This window comes from Mustela putorius, unplaced genomic scaffold (assembly GCF_011764305.1).
Source record: "Mustela putorius furo isolate JIRA1106 unplaced genomic scaffold, ASM1176430v1.1 tig00537243_pilon_pilon_pilon, whole genome shotgun sequence".
In the NCBI taxonomy this organism is placed as follows: domain Eukaryota; kingdom Metazoa; phylum Chordata; class Mammalia; order Carnivora; family Mustelidae; genus Mustela; species Mustela putorius.
Window position 1 is genome coordinate 470,351 of NW_025422382.1, and position 24,068 is coordinate 494,418.

General features: G+C 35.9%; 1 protein-coding gene across 4 annotated transcripts in view; it reads left to right on the forward strand.

The window, feature by feature from the left end:
* The window catches only part of LRRC49 (leucine rich repeat containing 49), a 160,745-nt gene that overhangs the window by 94,548 nt on the left and 42,129 nt on the right, over positions 1 to 24,068 (forward strand). For 3 of the 4 annotated variants that reach the window (XM_013059344.2, XM_004758321.3, XM_045073494.1), the window contains 3 exons: positions 6,682 to 6,829; positions 18,304 to 18,387; positions 23,173 to 23,336. In XM_013059344.2, coding sequence (XP_012914798.1) covers positions 6,682 to 6,829; positions 18,304 to 18,387; positions 23,173 to 23,336 — 396 coding nt within the window. Of the gene's footprint in view, positions 1 to 6,681; positions 6,830 to 16,668; positions 16,717 to 18,303; positions 18,388 to 23,172; positions 23,337 to 24,068 lie in introns of those variants that run through there. The other variant, XM_045073493.1, reaches the window with a different exon arrangement.

Sequence of the window (24,068 nt, forward strand, 5' to 3'; positions counted from 1 at the left end):
GACCAATGGAATAGAATTAACAGCTCAGAAATAAACCCAAGTATAACAGGTCAGCTTATATTTGACAAGGGAGCCAAGAGTACTCAATGGAGAAAAGACAGCCTCTTCAATAAATAGTGCTGGGAAAATTGGATACTCACATGTAAAAGAATGAAACTGGACTCCTATCTTACACCACTCACAAAAATTAACTCAAAATGGATTAAAGACTTACATGTAAGGTCTGGGGTTTGGGGGTGGTACCTGGTTGGCTCAGTTGGTTAAACTCTAACTCTTGATCTCAGGAGAGTGAGTTCAAGCCCTGCATCAAAATATGACACCTAGAGCAGAAGAAACAAAATAAAAAATAAACAAGTAGTACTGCCTCAAACTAAAAAGCTTCTACACAGGAAAAGAAACCATCAACAAAGTGAGAAGACAACCTATGCAATAGGAAACATTTGTAAACCACTTATCTGATGAGAGGTTAATATCACAAATATATAAAGAACTCATACAACTCAATAGCAAAAGAAGAAATAACCCAATTTTAAAATGGGCGAAGGATCTGAATAGACATTTCTAAGAAGATATACAAAAGGCCAACAGGTACATGAAAAGATGCTCAATATCACTAGTCATTAGAGAAATGCAAATTAAAACCATAATGAATTATCACATCATGCCTGTTAGAATGACCATCATGAAAAAGACAGAGATGACAAATGCTGGTATCAATGTGGAGAGAAGATAACCCTGTGCACTGTTGTTGGGATTGTAAATTCATATGACCACTATGGAAAACAGCATGGAGGATATTCAGAAAATTAAAAACAGAGCTATCATATGATCCAGCAATTTCATCTCTTGGAAGATACCCAGAGGAAATGAAAACTCTAACTTGAGAAGATATCTACACTGCAGGTATGTTCACAGCAACATTTTCACAATAACCAAGCCATGGAAACAAGTGTCCATCAATGGATAAATGGATAAAGAAGTTATGGTTTATCTACATACATGAATATATACATGAATATATATACCTGAATATTATTTAGCCATGAGAGGTAAGGAAATCCTACCATTTGTTACAACATAGATGGACCCTAAAGCATTATGCTAAGTGAAATAAGTCAGACAGAGAAAGATAGATACTGTATGATCTCACTTATATGTGGAATCTAAAAGCAAATACAAAAATCAGACTCACAGAAAAAGAAATTGGACTTGTGGTTACCAGAGGTGGAGAATGGGGGGAGGGGGAATTGGAGAAAGGTGGTTAAAAGGTGCAAACTTCCTGTTATAAGATTAATCGGTAGTGGGGCATCAGTTGGTTAAGTGTCTGACTTTTGGTTCTGCTCAGGTCATGATCTCATGAGTTGTGGGACTAAGCCCCATGTTAGGCTCCACACTTAGCACGGAGTCTGCTTGGATTCTCTCTCTCTCTGCCCATCCCCCCACTCATGGATTCTCTGTCCTCTCTCTCTCTAAAATCAATCAATCAATCAATATTAAAAAATAAAAGATAAATAGGCACTAGGAATGTAAAATACTGTATGATGAACACAGCTAACACTGCTGTATGTTATATTGGAAAGTTGTTAAGAAAGGAAACACTATGGGAGTACCTGGATGGTTCAGTTGGTTAAGCATCTGACTCTTGATCTCAGGGTCGTGAGTTCAGGCCCCACGTTGGGCTCCATCCTGGGCATGGGACCTTCTTAAGAAAAAAAAAAATGAATGCTATGTGTTCTTATTACCAGGAGGAAATTTTTTCTTACCTCTTTTGTTCTTTCTTTTATTTGTATTCTATCTATATGAGAAAATGGATGTTAGCTGAACCAACTGTGGTCATCATTTCACAATATATGTAAATCTAAGCATTATGCTGTATGCTTTAGACTTATATAATGATGTATGTCAATTATTTCTCAGTAAAACTAGGGGAAAATGCCTTCTCATAATTATCTAAACATGTCTCAAAAACCATAATGAGTTTTTGAATTGTGAGATTTGCCTATTAGATGGTAAAAATAATCTCTAAGGTAAAATAATTGATAGGAGAGGATCTTCTTACCTTGAGTGGGAGCAAATTATGGAAGGAATATTTAAATGTGACAATAAAAACATAATAAACTTCATTCTTGCTATAGACCTTGCCTTGACCTTAATAGTCAACATATTATTTATTTTCTATACCATAAATATTCTATATCCTCTTATTTTTCTTAACACAGGAAGAAGAGTTATTCAATATAGTGCCTGAGTAAAGGAAGTATTTTAGGGTCTAAATGTTTACATTAGTTATCTGAATAGTAATGGAATGAGGATGATTCTAATATAAATGATTTTTATTAACCTGCTCTGGAGTGTTATTTAGAAAAGTGAGTAGTCACTTTGAAAATTTAAAGTCCTCAAAAAATTAAAAATAGAGCTACCATATGATTGAGTAATTACACTTCTTGGTATTTATCCAAAGATAATGAAAACACTAACTTGAAAAGATATCTGCATATTCATTGCAGCATTATTTATAGTAGCCAAGATTTGGAAACAATGTCAGTGTCCATGGACCAGGGCACTTGGGTGGCTCAGTCAGTTAAACATCTCACTCTTGATTTCAGCTCAGGTCATGATCTCAGGGTTGTAAAATCGAACCCTGTGTCAGGCCATAGAGCCTGCGTAAGATTCTTTCTCTCCCTCTCCCTCTGCCCCTCCTCACCACTTGTGCAGTTTCTCGCTCTCAAAAAAAAAAAGGTCAATGGACAGATGAATGGATAAAGAAAATGTAGGATGGACAGCTAGATAGATAGATAGATAGATAGATAGATAGATAGATAATGGATATATATATCATTCAGCCATAAAAAGGAATGAAATCTTGCCATTTGCAACTATATGGATAGACTTTGGGGCATTATGCTAAGTGAAATAAGTCAGAGGGAAAAAAACTACCATATGATTTTACTTATATGTAGAATCTAAAGACAAAAATAAAAACCAGCAACAAAAAAAAGCAAAACAAGCTAATAGATACAGTTAACAGATTGGTGGTTGCTAGAGGCAAGTGGCTGGCAAGGTGAAGGAACTCAAAAGGTACAAACTTACAGTTACAAAATAACTTAGTCATGGGAATATATTATTAATAATACTGTATTGCATATTTGAAAGTTGCTAAGAGAGTAGATCTTAAAAGTTCTTACCACAAGAAAAAAATTCTATAAAAAAATTCTGCAACTGTAAGGAGATGGATGTTATACTAGACATATTGTGGTGGTCATTTCACAATCTGTACAAATATGAATTGTTATGCTATATACCTGAAATTAATATCATTATATCAATTATACCTCAGTTTTTATAAAGTCCTAATCAAAGTCCCAGAAAGTTGGTATCAACGAATGGATTCTAAGGTTTGTATGTGAAAGCTAAGACCTAGAATTGTAACACAGTACTGAAGAACACAATTGGAGGACTCACACTAACCCATTTCAAGACTTAACTGTTAAGGTACAGTTATCAAGTCAGTGTGGTATTGGTGAAAGAGTAGACATATATATCAATGGAAAAGAATAGAGGGCCTAGAAATAGATTCACACAGATATAGTCAAGTAATCTTTGACAAAGGAGCAAAGACAATTCAATAGAGAAAGGGTACTCTTTTCAAGAGGATACTGGAAAAATTGGATATTCACATTAAGAATCTAGACATAGACCTATACCTTTTACTAATTGTACTCAAAATGGATTGATATAAGACACAAAGCTATAGGACTTTTAGAAGAAATTTAGGAGAAAATCTAGGCATTCTTGAGTTTGGTGATGAATTTTTAAGACCATGATACATGAAAGAGAAAATTGATTAGCTGGGCATCATTAAAATTAAGAACTTCCACCGTGTGAAAGGCACTATTAAGAAAGTGAAAAGCCAAGTTACAGCTTAGGAGAAATATTCACAAATCTTATATTTGTTAAATTTTATGTATATAAGTATATTTTTATATATATCCATGATGTACAAAAATTCAACAACACAAAACCAACAGGTTTTAGCAGGGATGTGGAGAAAAGAGAGCCCATGTACACTATTGGTGGGAATACAAATTGGTGCAGCCTCTGTGGAAAACAGTATGAAGATTCTTCAGAAAGTTAAAAATAGAACTACCTTAGGATTCGGCAATTGCACTACTATGTATTTTTTTTTTAAAGATTTTTATTTATTTACTTGACAGACAGATGACAAGTAGGCAGAGAGGCAGACAGAAAGAGAGAGAGAGAGAGAGGAGGAAGCAGGCTCCCCGTTGAGTAGAGAGCCCGATGTGGGGCTCGATCCCAGAACCCTGGGATCATGACTTGAGCTGAAGGCAGAGGCTTTAACCCACTGAGCCACCTAGGCGCCCTTGCACTACTATGTATTAATCCAAAGGATACCAAGACACTAATTCAAAGGGATACATGCACCCCTGTATTTATAGCAGCATTATTTATAATAGCCAAGATACGGAAATACACACACACACACACCATACCATTCCATATGTATATGGAATATTAGCCATAAAAAAGAAGGAAATCTTGTCATTTGCAGTGACATGGTTGGAGGTAGAGAGTATTATGCTAAACTAAATAAGTCAGTCAGGGAAAGACAAATACCATATGACTTCAGTCTTATGTGGAATTTAAGAAACAAAACAAATGTGTGAAGGGAAAAAAAGAGAGAGAGGCAAACCAAAAATAGAATTTCACTGGAGAGAACAAACTGATGGTTTCCAGAGGGGAAGGAGAAGGGGAGGGTTAGTTAAGGAGTGCCCTTGTCATGATGAGCACAAGGTGATGTATGAAAGTGTTGAATCTCTATATTGTATACCTGGAACTAATATAACACTGTATGTAAACTAATTGGAGGTAAAATAAAAATTTAACCTCCCCCCAAAAACTCTTACAACTCAAAAATAAGGAAACAACTCAATAAAAAAATGGGCACAAGAGCTGAAAATGCAAAGAAGATATACAGATGGCAAATATGCATATGAAAAAAATGTTCAACATCCTTTGACATTAGGGAATTGTATATTAAAACAATGAGACACCACTGTACAACTATCAGAATGACAATATGGAAACAACAACAACAACAACAACCTGACAAATACCAAATGCTCAAAGGAATATGGAGCTAGTAGGGATGCAAGATGTTACAGCCACATTGGAAGTTTGGTAGTTTCTCACAAAGCTAAACATAGTCTTACAATATAATCCAGCAATTGCAATCTTAAGTATTTACCCAATTGAGCTGAAAACTTATGTTCACACAAAAAAGATGCAGGTAAATATTTATAGCAGCATTATTCATAATCACTAAAATCTGGAAGCAACCAAGATGTCTTCAGTAGGTGAATGGGTAAACAAACTGTGGTACATGCAGACAATGGAATATCACTCAGTGATAAAAAGAGAGTGTGCACTCTGAAGACAACAGAAAGACATGGGAGAACTTTAAATGCATATTGCTATGTAACAGAAGTCAGTGTGAAAGGGCTACCTTCTGTATGATTCCAGCTGTATGACATTCTGGAGAAGGCAAAATTATGAACACAGTGAAAAGATGAGTGGTTTCTAGAGATTAAGGGAGAGAAAAGGAGGGTTGAATAGGATTATTATTACATATTTATAATTATATAATATATTATTAATAATATATTATTAGGGTCATGGCGCTATTGTGTATGATAACGCATTAGTTAAAACCTGCAGAACTTTGCAGCACAGTATAAATCTTAATGTATGCAAATTAAAATATTTAGGCAGTTAGAGGATCCCAGGAAGGAATGAATATAGACTATGACAAAAAAAGCTAACTAATATTTCACCTGTATGAAACAACCCCGCTGGAGGGGTAGCAGGAGGGAAGGTGCTGACCCAAGTAACTTTGAAATGAATGTGTAAGACTAAATACTAAAGGAATTACACATAATGGTTGTATTTAATAAAGCTGTTTCCAATGGGGATTCAGGTTGAATATTTTGATACCACTATGCATATATTCTAGAATTGAATAGTTAAGTAAATGGACGAAAGCTGGTATAAGTCAGATTTCTCCTTATTGGATTAGGAATTTACAGATAAGCAAGGGAAAGAGGCTGGAAGGATCCTTTTGATGATAGATTAGAGTTGGGCAATATCAGTGTGAACTCATGTTCAGCTTAATGGAGACATAGATGGTTATTACATATTATAGATAATATATATATACACACAGGTCAGTTATACACACATGCATTTCCTTGCTTTGTTTGCAGAAGGTATGAAAAAAAAAATACAATGACCCAGTGTTGAAAAGTATACCAAGCCACCAGATCTTTGGTTCCAGACCATTCTCCAATTAAAGGAGAAATGTCTGATTTTAGGACTGGGACAGGAAATATATGAGTCTAGAGAATCTTATAGTGCCGGAAAGTAAGGAATGAATGAATTACCTGTAAATTATTTGTAAATAATTATAACTTAATTGTAAAAAATGTACAATATTGCTACACGGTGTTAATAATAGGGAAAACTGGGTGCAGAGTATGTGGGAACTACGCTCTCTTAATTTTTCTGTAAATCTAAATCTATTCTAAAATGATAATGTATATCAAATAAATGAAAGTACTATTGGAAGATCTCACAATAACCTGGTGGTTTCTGTCTCTCCTGCAGCTTTGAAAGTGTGTGCTGCCTTGCTGACTCTTCTTCTCTCTCAGATATCACTTTTGATGGCAATCCAATAGCTCAAGAGTCATGGTACAAACATACAATCCTTCAGAATATGATGCAGCTGCGCCAGCTAGATATGAAGAGAGTCACGGTGAGAACTCTTTGGAAGTACTTTCCGTAGTGTCTTCCTTACTGTGGATTAAGAGACTGGGGTGCACATTCTTTTCTTGAAATGCCTCTTAGTTTTAATAAACTGTGGATTATCGTGACTATATAATTCATAACTATAATTACAAATCTTTTACCACCTGTCCCTCATTCCCAATTCCATTGAATAGGGCTGTTAAATAACAAAAACAATTCAACAGACAAATTTAAAAGATCTAATTGGCGTTATTAATCAATTCATGAATTGGACAGCATTCTGTCTAGCAAGTGGAGGGGAGCTCCCAGTGACTACAGAAAAAGAAAGGTTTTTAAAGGTAGAGAGGGAGTGGAAAAAAGGAAATTATTAGCAAAGGATCCATGGTTTTAGGCAAGGTCACCCTTCTAAAGGGAAGAGAAGGGGCCTATCGGTAGATTTCCTAGTCCTGACCAGGAAATTCACAGGTTGACTGGTTACAGATTATATTTCTGGGGGGTCTAAACTGTAGTTAAGTTAGGTAGCAACTCTTGGTTTACTGGCTTGTGACCTTAACTTAAGTGATGCCATTTTGGGTCTGTGGTTTCCTTTTTAACAGGTTTTTTTTAAAAAAAATTAAATTCATTAGTCATCATGATTGTTTAAAGTAACCATCACAGTTGTTTTTCATTCTGGCTAATACCCAACTAAAAATTTATTTTAGAATGGATGAGTAAAAATGACATTCATTAAGTTACATAATGTAATGTTTCTGCACATGGGTGCCAAAGCCAGACTGCTTGAATCGCTATCCTGGTTTGACCAGTTTCTGGCCAAATGACCTTCAGGAATTCACTTGACCTTTCTGTATCTCATTTTCCTTAAAGTAAAATGGGGGGTAGACAGTCATAATTACATCACAGAGTTGTTGTCAAGATAACATAAAGCATTAAACCTTAGAACAATGTGAGGCTCAGAGGAAGTGTCACGTGGAGCTGTTGTGTTGTTATTGACGCCATACCTCTCAGAAGAGTGCTTGTTTATTCATTCGATCTTCATGTTAGATGTTTTGTATACTTCGATGTTTTAATGATTCCTGATCTACGCAAAATGCTATATATGCACCTTTTAGTTGTACAGTGCGCATTTGCATTTTATAGGCTTCAAGAAGTTCTGTAAGAAAGAAATTTGCCTTAATTTTCATTGCATATATCAGATTTATTTCAATATTTTGCTATCTCAGATATTACTCATTAATGATCTCAGTTGGATAATCTCAGAGCTAGAAATATATCCTAAACCTCCACTTGTCTTCTGACTTCTAGACCCTGCTAATGTTGATGTGGATTCTGTGTGGTCAGTTAAGTTTATTTAATTGCCAATTAATTGACTCCTTGCCTATAGCCATTTTCACAATGTGTGCATTTACATTTCTGTCTCAGGAATATCATGGACATCTCAGGTGACAAGGAGAGGTAGTTACAAGTATTGATGAATTTGTTAATGCCAGGGATCTTCTGGGGGCTCTGCTTCTTTTTGTTCTAGCATGGAGAAACAGTTCTTTGTCTTTAGCTTGTTCAGATCTATCCTGTAAACTCTGTTTCATACTTTCACCCTTATCTCCATGTGTTTCTTCTTTTTTTTTTTTTTTCCAATGATTTTATTATTTGTCAGAAAGAGAGAGAACATGAACAGGGGGAGCAGAAGGCAGAGGGAGAAATAGATTCCCCACTGAGCAGGGAGCCCGATGTGGGGCTTAGGCCCAGGACCCTGGAATCACATCCTGAGTCAAAGGCAGACACTTAACTGAGCCACACACTCATCCCTCCATGTGTCTCTTAATTGAGCATCTTTGGTACTTAACAATTACTCTTCCTGGTGAGGTTGAGGTGGGTGGGGTAAGAAATGAAGCTGACTCATTTATTTAAGTTAGTACTTAATTATATATTGTGTTTCCCATAGTGAACTTAAATGTCAGTCTTCCCCACCCAACTGATGTATATAATCCTTACAGGCAGAAACCATTCTTCTTCCTTTCCTGATATATACCGAGGTCCTAAATATGTTTATTTCCTTTCCTTCCCTATCTCACACAGTGCTGAGAATGTAGTAATGTTCATTAAAGTCTTAATTGAATGAGATTTATAAATCTCATACTTTCATGCCTGAAATAAAGGAGAGTGGTGCTATATGTAATCATTGTCTTTGTACATTCCATGAGTTGTGTTTGCCTGGTGAGGAAATGAGAGAAAATCACCTGGGATGGGAGCAGGGCCAGCTGTTCTGCTAAAAATCCCTGTACATCTGCTCCTTCACAGCTTAATTTGAGAAATTAAAAAAAATTAATGTCTTACTAAAAGCTTTACTTGAGATATAATGGGCATAAAATTAATTGCACTTATTAACTGTACAGGTTGATAAATTTCAATATGTGATCACCTGTGAAACATCACCACAATCAAGCTTTTTCATAATCCACTACCCAAAGTTTCCTCATGCTACTTTGTTATCCCTCCTTTCCATCCCTCCCCACCCAACCCCCATTGCCCAAGCAACCACTGATTTACTTTTTGTCATTATAGGTTAGTTTCCGTTTTCTAGAATTAATGGAAACAATTTCAAAGTCATAGGAAAGTTGTAAGTACAGTAGCAAAAACTTTTCTTGGGGCGCCTGGGTGGCTCAGTGGGTTAAAGCCTCTGCCTTCAGCTCAGGTCATGATCTCAGGTTCCTGGGATTGAGCCCCCACATCAGGCTCTCTGCTCAGAGGGGAGCCTGCTTCCCCCTCTCTCTCTGCCTGCCTCTCTGCCTGCTTGTGATCTCTGTCTGTCAAAAAAAAAAAAACAAGTAAAATCTTAAAAAAAAAAACAAACTTTTTTCTTGAACTATTTGAGAATAAGCTGCTGATTAGATAACCCAACAATCCTGAACACTTTAGTGTGTGTTTTTGGCAAGCAAAGACATTCTCCTGTATAAATGCAATATAACCAATGAAATTAGGAAGTAAACACTGAATAATTATTAGTGTCTAATTCTCACACCACTCTCAAATTTTACTGGTGGTGTCAATAATTTCTGTGTAGTGAAACGATCCAGTTTGGAATTATATATTACATATGGTGCATTTGGTAATCAGATTTCCCTCATCACTGTTTTTCAGGAACGGTTTCTTAGTCTTTTTTTTGCCTTTCATGACTCTAACATTTATGAAGATTACAGGTCAGTTTGTAGAATGGCACTCAATTCAGGCTTTTTGATGTTTCCTCGCAATCAACTTTTATAGATTTTTGCATAAATAACACAGAAATGATTTTGATTTTTCTTGTTGCGTCCTACCAAGTGGTCTACAATTTCTCTTTATCCTTTTATTGATGTTGGCCGCTTTAATTACAATGGTGTCTGCCAGCCTTCTCTATGTAAAGTTATTCTCTTTCCTTTTGTAATCCCGTTCCTCATAAAAATTTCAGTTTTTTCATTTATTCATATTAGTATGAGCTCATAGTATTTAGTCTTGCCTTTTATTTGTTACTTTTTAGTGAGTTTAGTGTAGAAACAGCATACCTTTTTTCTCAGTAGCTTTTTTAAAAAATATTTTATTTATTTATTTGAGAGAGGGAGAGACATTGAGAGAGAGTGTTCATGAAAGAGGGAGAGAGACAAGGAGACTCTGGTAAGCATGGAGCCTGACATGGGGCTTGATTCCACGACCTGAGATCATGACCTGAGCTGAAATCAAGAGTTGAATGCTTAACTGATTGAGCCACTCAGATGCCCTAAAACAGTATACCTTTTAAAAGACTTTCTGTTGGGGCACCTGGGTGGCTCAGTGGGTTAAAGCCTCTGCCTTCAGCTCAGGTCTTGATCCCAGCTGGGATCAGGGCTCTGATCAGCAGGGCTCTGCTCAGCACATCAGGGCTCTGCTCATCAGGGAGCCTGCTTCCCCCCTCCCCCTCTGCCTACCTCTCTGCCTACTTGTGATCTCTGCCTGTCAAATAAATAAATAAAATCTTCAAAAAAATTAAAAAAAAAAAAGACTTTCTGTTAACAGAGTTGACAAACAAATGGCACATGTTCTGGCCATGTGTTTTCATGAACAGAGTTTATTGGAACATAGCTGTGTCCGTTCATTAATATGTTATCTCCATATGCTTTGATTCTACAGTGGCGGAATTCAGTAGTTGCTAGAAGAAACTATATGGCCTCTAAGTCTAAAATATTTACCATCTGGCTAGAAAAATTTGCTGACACCAGTTCTATACCAATTTTTTTCTCTTTAAAAAAGACATCTTGATTAATTTTTATGTAATTTACCATATAAATATTCTAGCTGGGGTGGATTATACAAATACTGAATGAACCTCTGTGCACTAGAGCTATGTGCTGAGGACTCTGTGAACTCGGGCACTGTGGAATATTTACAGCTTTCAAGGGAAACGCAGTGATATTTGAGATCTTTGAGACACTGAGAAGACTATGAGCTCAAGGTTATTTGCCATTTCAACACGAGGTCACACTATATTTACCTCTGTGGCATTGTATCTTTGCAAAGTGGTGGTTTTGCTAAACAAAATACTATGCCCAAATCAGTATGGAACAGGAAATGAGGTGTGCCAATGTGCAGTCTAAATACAACATTTGAGAAGTTGTGTAATGTCCTACAGATATACAGATTTCATTGGTAAGCAGTTGTGGTTCTTTAAGAATGGTGTACTTTTTCTTTCAAATTATGTGTATCATTTTTTCAAATGGCTGCTAAGTTGCTGGAACGTGAACGACTTAATAAGTTGTTCACTAACTACTGAGTAAACAGAGCTATTAACACATTACTTTTGACTTAGAAACACCTGAAAAAATTCCTGGCCATTCTTAGTTACATTGAACTGAAAAGTTCCTATACTGGGATCTGTATTAGACACTAGATCAGAACTAGAACTAGATTAGACAAGATCAGAATCATAATTCATGCCCTCAAGTTGCTCACTGTCTAGTGCAGACAGGTTATAATGCAAAATGCCAAGCTAGAGAAGATCAGTTGTTATATGTGTGTACACACACTCACACACACTTACACACATGTGCACGTGCACACATACACAGCACAGTAACATTGAAAGGTAAAGCACCCCTGTGTCCACCAGAAAAATAGGAAAAGTTCCAAAGGAGAAAATACTTGACTTGGGCTTGAAGAGTGCTTATGAAGGAGGATATATCTGTGGGAAGTGTTCCAGGGAGAATGAAGGCATGCGCAATGCAGAGAGATGTGAGGGGATATAGCAAATGTAGCAATTCAACATGGCTGAGCACTGAGTAAACATGGAGGAAAGTAGCAGGAGCAAAGGGCATCTGACAGGCAAGGCCTAGACCATGAAGGGCTTTTTCTGTCATAATGAGGAGTTTGGCTTTTTGTCTTGGACATAATGGGAAGCCCTTGAAGAGTTTAAGGTGGTTAAATTATATTCGCCTATTAAAGAGATTGTCTATCTAGAGAGGAGCCCAGGGGATGAATTGGGGAGGATAGGATGGGTGAGATGAGAAGCAGGGGGATTAGTTAGAATGAGAGCTTTGTGTGGGGGGGACGGCCTGATCCAGAGGAATGACAAAGGATAATATGAGGCCAAGAGAGAGAATATAAGTTTATGGCCTCTATTCCCATTTTGCTTTTGTTATCTCTGTTAAGAAAGTATAGAAATAAATATTAAGATAAAGAAGGTGAAGCCTAGGATAGGTGAATAGGTAAGTTGAATCTAGAGTAGGGACTGGCAAACTTGATCTGTAAAGGGTCTGATAGTAAATATTTTAGGCTGTGGGGTCTATACAGACTCTGTTGAAAACTACTGACTTCACTGTAGCGTGAAAGAAGGCATAGGCACTATATAAATGAATAAGCTGGCTCTATTCCAATAACACTTTATTTACAAAATTAGGTGACGGACTGGATTGGCTTGTAGACTGGAGTTTGCCAGTCCTTGATCTACAGCACTGAGTAAACATAGTGAATAAATTGCTAGACCTTTGAAAGTTTTATCAGAGAAGCAGTGTAGAATAGTAGAGTAGCTGCAAGGTAAGATCAACTAATCTGTCTTTTTATCATAGAAGGAAAGAATATAAATTTCACAAATTCTGACAGTAAACTTGATGCTGAGTATGAAAGAAATCGAAATTGGATTATTAGAGGAGTTGTGAATACTAAGGGAATTTGTCACTAGGAGGCAGCACGAGTTCACTAAAAACGATTCATGCCAGACAAAATTAATTTTCTATTTTAGCTATTGTAAGTAGGCTCTCTTGGAGGAGTGTCAGGGATAGTGTTTTGGTATTTAAGCAGAGCTTTTGACAAGGTCTTTCATGATACTGCTTTGAGTAAGTTGTATGATAACATCGTTAAGTGAATTTGTGATTGGAGCCTTCCTACAGCATAGAAGTAATGGATTCATAATCACCAGCTTCTAGAAAAATCTGTACTGGCATGCCTTGAGGCTTTTTCTTTGAGCCTCTTTGATTCAAAGTTTTTGTTAGTGACGGAATGAGAATATTTCTGTTATTCTGATACAATATGTGATTGACAGCAACTCAAGAACTTGGGGATCCTGATAAACTGGCTAATCAAAACGGAATCCCAAAGTAGCTCAGTGATTTACAGCAGGGTTTGGCAAACTATAGCCAGTGGGCTAGATCCATCCTGCAGACTGTTTTGGAACAAGAGAAGAATGGTTTATTTGTTTTTAAAGCATTGTATTAAGAAAGTAAAGAACAGAAAAACAACATGTGACAGATCTTTTGTGGTTCACAGAGCCTCAAGTATTTACTATTTGGCCCTTTATAGAAAAAAATTTGCTGACCTCTAGTGTAGAAAAAAAAAAAAAGCAGAATTTAGCAAGATAAAAATAGATACATTGAAAATCCTGGACTTTACTCCATGACAAACAATTCTCAGCACAAATGCAAATTTATGTGAGATGAGATTTAGCAAATTAAGTTCAGATTGATTTAATTGTGAGATGGGATTGTTAGAAGTTAAATAATTTAAAACAATCTTATCAAAATAGAGAATTCAGAAAAGTTGAGATGGTAGTCCCCATTTTTTTCTTCAATGATCAGATTATACCTGAACTATTAGTTTTAGAGGAGTGATAACAAACTGATGTATTTCCAGAGAAGCTGGCACAATTCGTTGACAGAGAAGACATAAGGAAGATACTGCAGTGGTCTTCAAATATATTCACAACTGTCTGTAAAAAAAGAGAACAGACACTGTATAGACAATTGTAGGATAGAGAATATACATTGTATAGAATTTTTTCCTTTTAATTTCTGAGGCAGTATTTTGCTAAACAGGCACTATTCTCAGAATTCTGAAACAGGCACAATTTCACAATTTCTAATGTTTTCACTTGAGACACAAAATTAGCTGGCTTAATATGACCTTGTTTACCATTTGCCCTCCAAAAATTGGAACAGTCTGAGACAGACATGAGTTTTCTATGGTGGGAGCTGTTACTAACGTTCCCTGTTACCTTTTGATCATCCTCTTTTTGTCAGGTGGGAGGATTCTTTTCCCCTCCCCTTTGAATTTAAGTGTAGCCATGCAACGTGCTTTGACCAATGAAATGTGAGCAGAAGTAATGTTTGTAGTTTTCAGGCAGCAGCTTTTAAAAGCCAAAGTGTGATTTTCACTGCTTTTCTCCTGTTGTGGTGGCCCTCATGGGCGCATGGATTGAGTTGAAGATGCCACCGGATCACGGCACCCAGGAATACTTAGCACTGCAAGGAGGACAGTTGCAGGGCTCTTTGCATGATCAAGATGTAAACTTTTGTCGTAAGCCGGTGTAAATTTTGAAGTTATGGCAGCATAACCTAGCTTGTTCTGGCTTTTTACCCCCCCCTAGTATTTAACAGCTAATATCCCCAGGCCAAGAGAAGTTAGGTAATATGGCTTCCAGCCTTTGCTCTGACATTAACTAGGACCTAGACAGATCAGTTTTATCTGTTAAAAAAAAGACTGTTTGAATGAAAAATATGGACTGCCTCTTCTAGACAAAAACTCTGCTTTTAAAGTCTATTTTAATATTTGCTGTAGTCAGGGAAAATAATGTCTTTTATAACTAACCATCCTACGGTATATGGTTAAAAACCCACATTGCCATTTATTTTCTTTAATTTCACTTCATAAATTACTGCATACATTAGGACTACTATTATTTATTTGGAGAAAAACTTTTTCTCATATAAAATATGCATTTTGTAGAGCCTTAATAGTCTGCTAAGAGTATAATCTAAGTTATCAAACACCTATTAAATCACTGTACTTATTAATTATTTTGAAATCATTTCTACATTTTATCTTCATGAACAGACTAAAGTAAGAAAAAAAGATTTTATCCTAGATAGATCCTTTTGCTTTGCTATATAAAGAATATGGCTTTTATCCCAGAAATTGAACTATTATCATGAAGATGCCAGAAGTTTACAGTTTTTTCCTTCTTACCAACAGATTTATAGCTCATCTTTACATTTGGAGGTTTATTTTTGTTTCCAAGTTCAGTTACTCTATAATTATTTGGGCTGAAATATAGTCATTAGATGTATAAACTCCTTAAAACAATATTTGAGTTGATTTGGCATGTATCCAGTTTTCTTAGGTTTAGCCTTCCTTTTAAAGTCCTACTGCCTTTAATAGAAGCTCAAATTCTTTTTGGAAATCTGATGAAATCATCTCTCAAATATGTGTAGGACGTGATCCATACAGTTTCCAGTACTGTTTGAAATTGACTCTTTGAATAACCAATCTGTTTCTAGTTCACATTTTATAGATGAGTCAACAATCAAACATCGATATATTTTGCCTTTAAAAAAAATTTGTTCTGAAATAGGTTATACTTAATAGGTACCGAATCAGTACTTACTGAACAGAAGAGTTTAATATAGTTGTTATTCTAGCTATATTGTGAAGCTAGGAATCAAGCTTCTGAATGTTTTCTTGAGTTTGCCTCAGAAGCTCTACCTAGTCTTCAAACACCAAGAATAACTATTTTCCATATCATAAAAGATTTTTTTAAAAGGTTTTATTTATTTATTTGAGAGGGAGAGAATGAGAGAGAGAGAGAGGGAGCATGAGAGGGGGAAGTCAGAGGGAGAAGCAGACTCCCCGATGAGCAGGGAGCCCGATGCCTGACTCGATTCTGGGACTCCAGGGTCATGACCTGAGCTGGAGGCAGTCACTTAACTAACTGAGCCACCCAGGCGCCCTCGTAAAAGATTTTAAATTCACCACAAGTCACATTCATTTTCCATTCCCTTTAAAACAATTAAATCACAGCAGATTGCTATTGACTTTTTACCTTTCCTTTTATATCTTTCTAAAATCAGTTAAAATACATTTAAACTTGTCCTTATTATAAAAAATTCAAATTCCATTTCTCAGAAGCTATGGCTTCTGGTCCCGATCCTGGCTTTGTCACTAGCTCTGTGACCTTGTATAAATTAATTAACCTTCTCAGAGTATTCAGTACCTCATTTCTAAAATTAGAGTCTTCCAGTGGGTGCATTTCTAGTTTTCTAACTTTTTGATAATTTCTCTTTGTGTATTTTTTATGTCCTTCTTTCATTTAGGCCTTTTCTTTGCTATCAGAAGTATTTATAATAGCTAACCCCCTAGAATACATTTTCATGGCATCTTTGACCTTCCTTAATTCTAGCATGATAAATATACTGGTCAGGCTAGCTAGATTATGCTGTAGAAACAACTTCCCTGACCTCAGTGAATTAAAGCAATTAAGTTTATTTCATGTTCGTACTGCCTGTTTGCAGTATGTATGTATGTATTATGTGGTCTGGAAACTTTGCTCTGTGTTGTCTTCATTCTAGAACCAAGGCCTTCAAAGTACCCACCATGTGGAGCTTTGCAGATTCTGTAGCAGAGGTGAGAGAGAGAACAGCTATCCCATACGTTGTCTTTAAAAGCTTCCTTCCGAGTAAACTTCCCCCAGAAATAAACACATGTGATTTTGTTCATCTGACATTGGTTAAAGAAAATGACAGCACCTAACTGATAAGGGTTATCAGTTGCTATCTTACAATATGGCCTGGATGTGGGAAGACACAGGAATATTTGATGAACAGCTGTCATGACTATATATTATGTTTTAAATCAAATGCTGCCTTCTGATAGGGATGGAAATCAGTACCACACTTATGGAGGGCAATTTGTAAACATATCAAGATATGTTTACATATCTTGAAATATGTCTTCCATTTAATTTAGTGGTTCCAGTTTTAGGAAATTATTGGACAGATATATGGAGATGTGCATTTAATAATCAATTCTTTAAATATATATTGACTATCTGTAATGTGCCAGGAGTTGACATGGTCCATACCTTCAATGAACTCCTGGGGTAGGAGAGGGGAGAGAGAGTAGCAGAGATTTAAATGAAACAGGAAGTGCTGTAGTGGGAAATTTAGGGTGCTATGAAAGCAAATGGGAGAAAGTCTTCTGGCCTGTTTTTCAGTTGCCTGATTCTCTCTTCAGTTTTGTACAATATGCTCTTCAGCTCCCCTCCATTAGATTTTTCATTTCGGTTTGTATAATTTTTCATTTCTGTAAGAGTTCTTCAAATGTGCTAGATTACTTTTTATGGTTTCTTATCTCTGAAGATATTTTCAAGCTCCATCTTTTAAGAAGGAATTGTTTTTCTCAAATTGCAACATCATTTTGAATACTTATAAATCCTTTTATATTAAAACTTAAAATTACATGTTTATAATTTACTAAAATTTTACTATCTTCAGGGGAAAAAAACATGATCCATACTATGTATACAGATTGCCGCTTGAAAAAATATGTTTATAGGGAATACTGTAAGGTGATACAGAAATGATAAGATGTGAGTTAGCATGTGGGAATCATGGCTGATTTTTAAAATTTTTTCTAAACTTTAATGTTATTTTATAGTTTTTAGAATCTAAGAAATTAGACTGGCCAAATCAACTTAAAAACAAAGTAAAAGTAATAATATTAATGGACATAATTTATTAATATCAATGGAGAGTTCTAAAAAGCTTTCATACTTGTTTTAGTATTTAAAAAGCTCTGATTTACATCCATAGGTCAAATAAAAGTTTTGAGAAGTATAATTCTTGTTGTTTTTATCATCATAGTAGAAAGTTTTTAAGTCTTTATATGTGGAAATGTAAGTACATGGTATACAAAGAAAAACTATGTAAACCTGCTCCCCCCTTGCTTCTTGCCCTTCTCATTCTGTTTTCTGTCTTGTATTAGCTACGTCCATCACACATCAAAAGTTGGGAGTAGAGTTAAGAATATACAGTTCTTTAGAGTTGGGAAGGAAAAAGAATAAAGAGGAAAAGACTAAATTTCTATGAGGGCATATTTTCTGTTAGCAAGTAGTATGCTTCTCACAAAGAAAACCAGACCGGTAGAACCAAAGAAATCATATAGAAGAGGTTATATACTTAATAATGCTTGTAAACATTTTTTTGCTTTTAGGAAGAAGAAAGGCGTATCGCATCTGTTGTAGCCAAAAAGGAGGAAGAAAAGAAGCGGGAAAGTCATAAACAGTCCTTGCTTAAGGTACTTTTCCTAAAGTCTACATGCGTGTGCGTCCTAACCCTCACTGCCCTGAAACCGGCTTGCTTGTCAACTGGAAAAGCAGTTTCCCAACTTTGTAAAGTTTTCATTCCTATCGGTAGAATTTTTTGTAAATAAATACCCTTATAATGTTTATAAGTTACCTATAAATAAGCCTGTACTTGAGAAATGCAACATAATGTGCATTATAAAACACATGCAAAAGCTACAGATTTTAAGGGGAAGAGATAAAAACTAAATAGAACACAAGTTACAGGGTTTTTTTTCTACACCAGTGCATCACCTTGTGTATCCTTTTGCCATGTCACTTTATTTTGGAGACCCCTTTAATCGACCATAATTTACTGAGATATTTTAATGAGCTCTGATACACGGTTTTCTTTTTTAATAATTGCTTTTTAAATTAAAAAAACTATTAACTTCTCTTAAATAGAGGTGGTAAAGATTTTTGAGGATTTAGGAAGTAAAATTTGTTTCAAACTAGTTTCAAATGATTTATCATATCATGATTGTTTTCCTTAGAATATTTTCTATTAAAATATTTTATTCTTGCATCACAACTAAAATAAAGACAGCTTAAAGTTTATAGCTTGTATTATGCTCCTACTCTGTTCTAAAACTACGGATATCAGGCTGATTATCCTTACTCATTCTTGTCTTACGTAGATGCTTTTCTTTCTAAAATGAAAATGCCATTTAGAATTCAAAAGATGACTGGTAGGGATATGAAGTTGTACAAAATAAACTTAGGAAACAAGGGAACTTGTTGGGGCAATGGAAATGTATATCTTGATAGGTGTATGGGTTACACCGGTGTATGCCTTCCTCACAACTAATCAAAGACTACTTGAATCTGTGTGCTTTATTCTATGAAAACTACTCCTAAATTAACAAAACAGAACAAAAAAAACACTTGGTGCCAAGCCCTCTCAGCTTAAGACTACTACTTCAAAAGTATTTAGAACTCTTGATATTACTACAATTTTCTCATTTGCTATTATTTCTAACCTCTTGACTCCTCCCCAACTTTATCTGTTTTCCCCTCATCCCATTAATTAGACGTACCTAAGCCCCCTCTTGATATCTCTATCTTTACTGATTTAGCTGATAGAATTTTAGTCTTTTCCCTATTGGAATATTTCTAAGGGTTGGTCAAAAACACACTTTGGTTTATAGGAAATATAGTTGTAGGTAAAATTTTTAAAATGTGTAGGTAGGAGCAAGATTTACCATTGACAAATAATACTATTGGTAAACTTCCTGAATGGTTCATTTAGAAAAAATAATAGAGTTGATTCTTGAACAATATGAGTTTGAACTACACAGCTCCACTTGTTACATGGATTTTTTCAATAAATACAGTACAGTACTGTAAGTGTATTTTCTCCTCACGATTTTCTCAACATTTTGTTTTCTCTAGCTTACTTTATTATATGAATACAGTATATAATGCATCTAACATACAAAATGTGTTAATCAACTGTTTATATCATTGGTAAAGCTTTTATTAGTCAATGGTAGGCTATCAGTAGTTAAGTTTTTGATAAGTCCAAAATTTTACACAGATTTGCAGCCCCCCTGAGCCAACCCCCATGTTATTCAGGAGTCCTCTGTATTTCTGATCTTACAGCTCCAGTACATAAGCTGCATAAGTGAATGAATGGCCAAATGAATAAAAATATATAAGTAAATAAACAGACTAAAGCTGTCAGACAAAAAGAACACTTTTGTATTGTATTTTAAAGCATGGAAAGGCAGAATAAACAAATTCCATTGGTTTAGCTTTAAAGATACCAGTATAAGTTGAGCCTGGTATAGGCAACAAATTGCTCTTGACTACACTTCTGCACTGAAATTTTTTTTCTTATATACCCAATTCAGGTGCTGTTCATGCTCAGCATTTTTGGAAATATGCCATTGAACATTTAGCCAACATGGTTTGTACATGTTTGGAAAATTTGGAAACTTCAAAATATAGTGAATACTTCTCTTGAAGTCACTAAATAGGACTCTTTAATTATGAGGGTTATTTAGCTTTAAAATTTTTTAATTAGAGGAGAATCATGGGAAATCAAGAGACCTGGATTCTAGCCCTAGCCCAGATTCGAAATCCTGATACTGAAGATCATCAGCATTTGCTGGCTGTTGTTTCATTCGACAGCATGTCCTGATCATTAAGAAAAGTGGGTGGGTGGTTGCGAAGGGACCAGAAGAGTATCTTCTGTTGCTTTTCTGTCTTCCTGTTTTCCTTGCAACCTTGGAAATGCGTGGAAGTGATAGTTACAGGCTCTACTGGTGAGATATTGCTTGGACTATGAAGAGTAGACTCAAGTGGCAAAAGCTGCAAATTTGGAATCTTCTAAAATAATTGTCACCTTAACACAGACTTCACAATGTATTTTTACCTAGCTTTAGAAACATGACAATAACTGATATGCCAAATACATCCATGATCTTTGAGTGGAAGATTTTCTTCTGATACCCCCTTCTGCCTTGCAGAATCTATAGCCTTTCTCTGGCTGCTGCTGCTGCTGCTGCCTTTTTTTTTTTTTTTCACCACAGATACCTAGAGCCCTTATGTGGTCCCCTGGTAAGCCAGTGACCAACCCTCATCTGACCCCAGGCTGTAATCCTATTTTAAAATATGTCTCCTCTTCCTGGCCTCAGTAAAAATATCCATTCTCTTAGTCAACCCGGTGTTGATCTAATTTCAATAAACCAAATAAAGGAAGCTTAAGTTTGAGGTGAGTATTGGAAAGTGTTTGTATTTTCAGAGTATCTTATAAATTTGCTAACAGACTCAGTGGTGTAAAGATATTGTGTATCTCTTTTTATAAGCACAACTATATCTCATTAAGAATATTTCTGCCAACTCCCAGTCAGCCAGAATACCAAATGCGTGGAGTCAACTTTATAGCCATCTGCCATTAACTTACTGCCCCTGACTCTTTCATAGTGGCCTGGTGCTGAGTAAAAGTGGTACTACTTGGGTTGAGAATTGGGTTGTACCATTTATCAATGAATACCTAAAATAGAGTTCCTTAAGGTAAGATGTTCTTTAGTATAGATTTGGGAGAAAAATTTCTTACAGTAAAATAGCAGATTCTACTTGCTTTAGATAAGGAAGATCTACATAAAATGTCCAAAAGTCTCAGAAGTATATGCATATTAAGTATAACCCATGTAACGATATAGAGAAATTTGAAATAACAAGTAAGCAATAGAAAAGGAATCCATGCTAAAAACAGTTTTAAACACAGAACTTTAAAAAAAATTTTAGTTTTAATTAAGCTTTGTCGTCACTTTTCATTCCTACCCAATGCAATTTTTCCTTGCTAGAATTTTAGGTTATCCAAATATAGGCAGAGAGATGGAACTAAAAATTTATTCTGCATGTATAAATGCACTGGAGAAACGGGCAAAGAATTTTCCTAACAGCCCTCCCTGATTCCCGAGGCAGTAGGTGTGGAGGGGTCAGTATCACACAGCTGATCTGTCATCGAATGGGTGCTCTCAGTACGGAGGGAAGGGAAGATGTTTATCCTCAGCGCTGTGACCACACTGACATGCCATTTAAAGATGTTAACTCTTAATAATGGACACTTTGCCAGATTATTGATTATTTTCCTTATCAATTTATATAAGCTGAGCAGAAACATTTCAACCTTGTACATTTTCTTTCAGTACTCTTCATCTGCTTTTCTCAACAAGTTTCTGTGAGAGAATGGAGCCCCAGCACCCTACCTAAGTCAGTGGTTCTCACAGCGAGGTCCAAGGAGCAGTAGCCTTAACAACAGCTGGGAGCTTTTAGAAATCCATGAGAGACTATGGACTCTGAAAAACAATCTGAGGGTTTTTAAGGGGCAGGAGGTGGGAGGAACCAGGTGGTGGGTATTGGAGAGGGCATGGATTGCATGGAGCACTGGGTGTGGTGCAAAAACAATGAATACTATTATACTGAAAATAAATTTTAAAAATTAAAAAAAAATTTTAAAAATAGCTGGTAATTGATGATTGAGAGAAAAAAAAAAGAAATGTAAATTCTCAAGCTCCACCTCAAACACAATAAATCAGGATGGGGTGAGAACTAGCAACTGGTGTTTTCATAAGTTCTCCAGGTAATTTGAGGCACACTAAAGTCTGAAAAACACTATCCCAAGGCACCCATTGCATGTAATAAATTAACTTCTTTGGTATTCATCTGGGATGCTACTAGTTGCCTAGAAATATTTCAACCTAGTACAATTTCTTTTAGTAGTCTGTATGTAATTTTAGTTTTCAGACCTTGTAATTCATGCTGTGAAGCGTGGAACATGGATCAATCCCTCTTCTTCTCCCCACCTCTCAACCAAGATTATTCCATCGTACTAGTCTGAATTATTGGGTAGGAAAATTAAAATATTATTAGTTTTCTTCTTACTATGTTTAAACACAAAGGCATATAAATTTCTTTCAAATTAAAATCTTAGATAACAGATGTGAGAATTTCTGTCAAACTTTTAGATAGTGAATTTTCATTTTTTTCAATGAGAATAATCATTGTTTGTGTGTGAATTTTTCTCTTTAAGTGTGATAGACCACTGTTAAGGTGTTTGAATGCACAGGGTAAATAAAGGCCACTTGTATTTTAGAGTACCTATTTGTAGCTGCTTTTAAGGAATATACGCCTTTTAAAAGTCTAAGTGGTATAAACAACAGGCTTCAGGGATACCATCCTGCTACAAAAATTGCATTATATAATTCTTGTCACACTGAACTTTTTCATAGGAGAAGAAAAGGTTAACAATTAACAACGTAGCTCGAAAGTGGGACTTGCAACAGAATCGAATACCCAATATTGCTCCAAATCAAGATAGAAAAGTTTCTGACTCTCCTCAGGACCCCTCTCAGCTCCATGGAAGCACCGTCTCCGCATTTCCAGAGGAAACAGGGTATGCAATGGTATTCTTTCCAGGTACTAGTGTCTTCGGAGAACCGAATTTGGAGCAGAAATGGGAAACCATTTCACATACAATTATTTAGAAATAGTTTTCTTAAGAAAACCTTCTGAGATTAGAAGTTTAAATTTAAAAGTGAAGACAGAAACGCTGGAAATATAAATTGACCCCTAATTAAAACACCCTTCCATGGTTTCCTATTTTTCAGAGGAAAAAAAATATCTAGATTATTTAACGTAGCCTAGGAGGATCTATTTCATCCCATCCCATCAGCCACTGTTGCCATGCTGCATCAGTGGCTTGCAGGTCAGTTACTCCCTACCTCAGAGCCTTTCTCCTGCAAACAGTCGTCTTGTCCCTGCCGCTACTTTCCTCCCCTGCCCTAGCTGATGCCAGTCCGAAGGTCTCAAAGTTAAGCCTCACATCCTCTGAAAAGCCTTCCCCAACTACCTCTTGCAGACTTGGCTAGATCGGCTAGATCAAATACCTCTTATCTCTCAGTACTGTGGACTTCCCCTTCTCAGCACTTACCATAGCCATACTTAAATAACTAGTGGATAATTAGTTTCATATCTGTCTTCCCCACTGGAGTGTAAGCTTGAAGAGGAAAAGAATCCTGATTCTGTTTCTTGATTGTCTTGCTCTCTTTCATGTCCCCAGCAGCCAGCACAAAACTTTATTCCTAACTCGTAGTAATTAAGCAATTTTGGCATAAAATTTAAATAA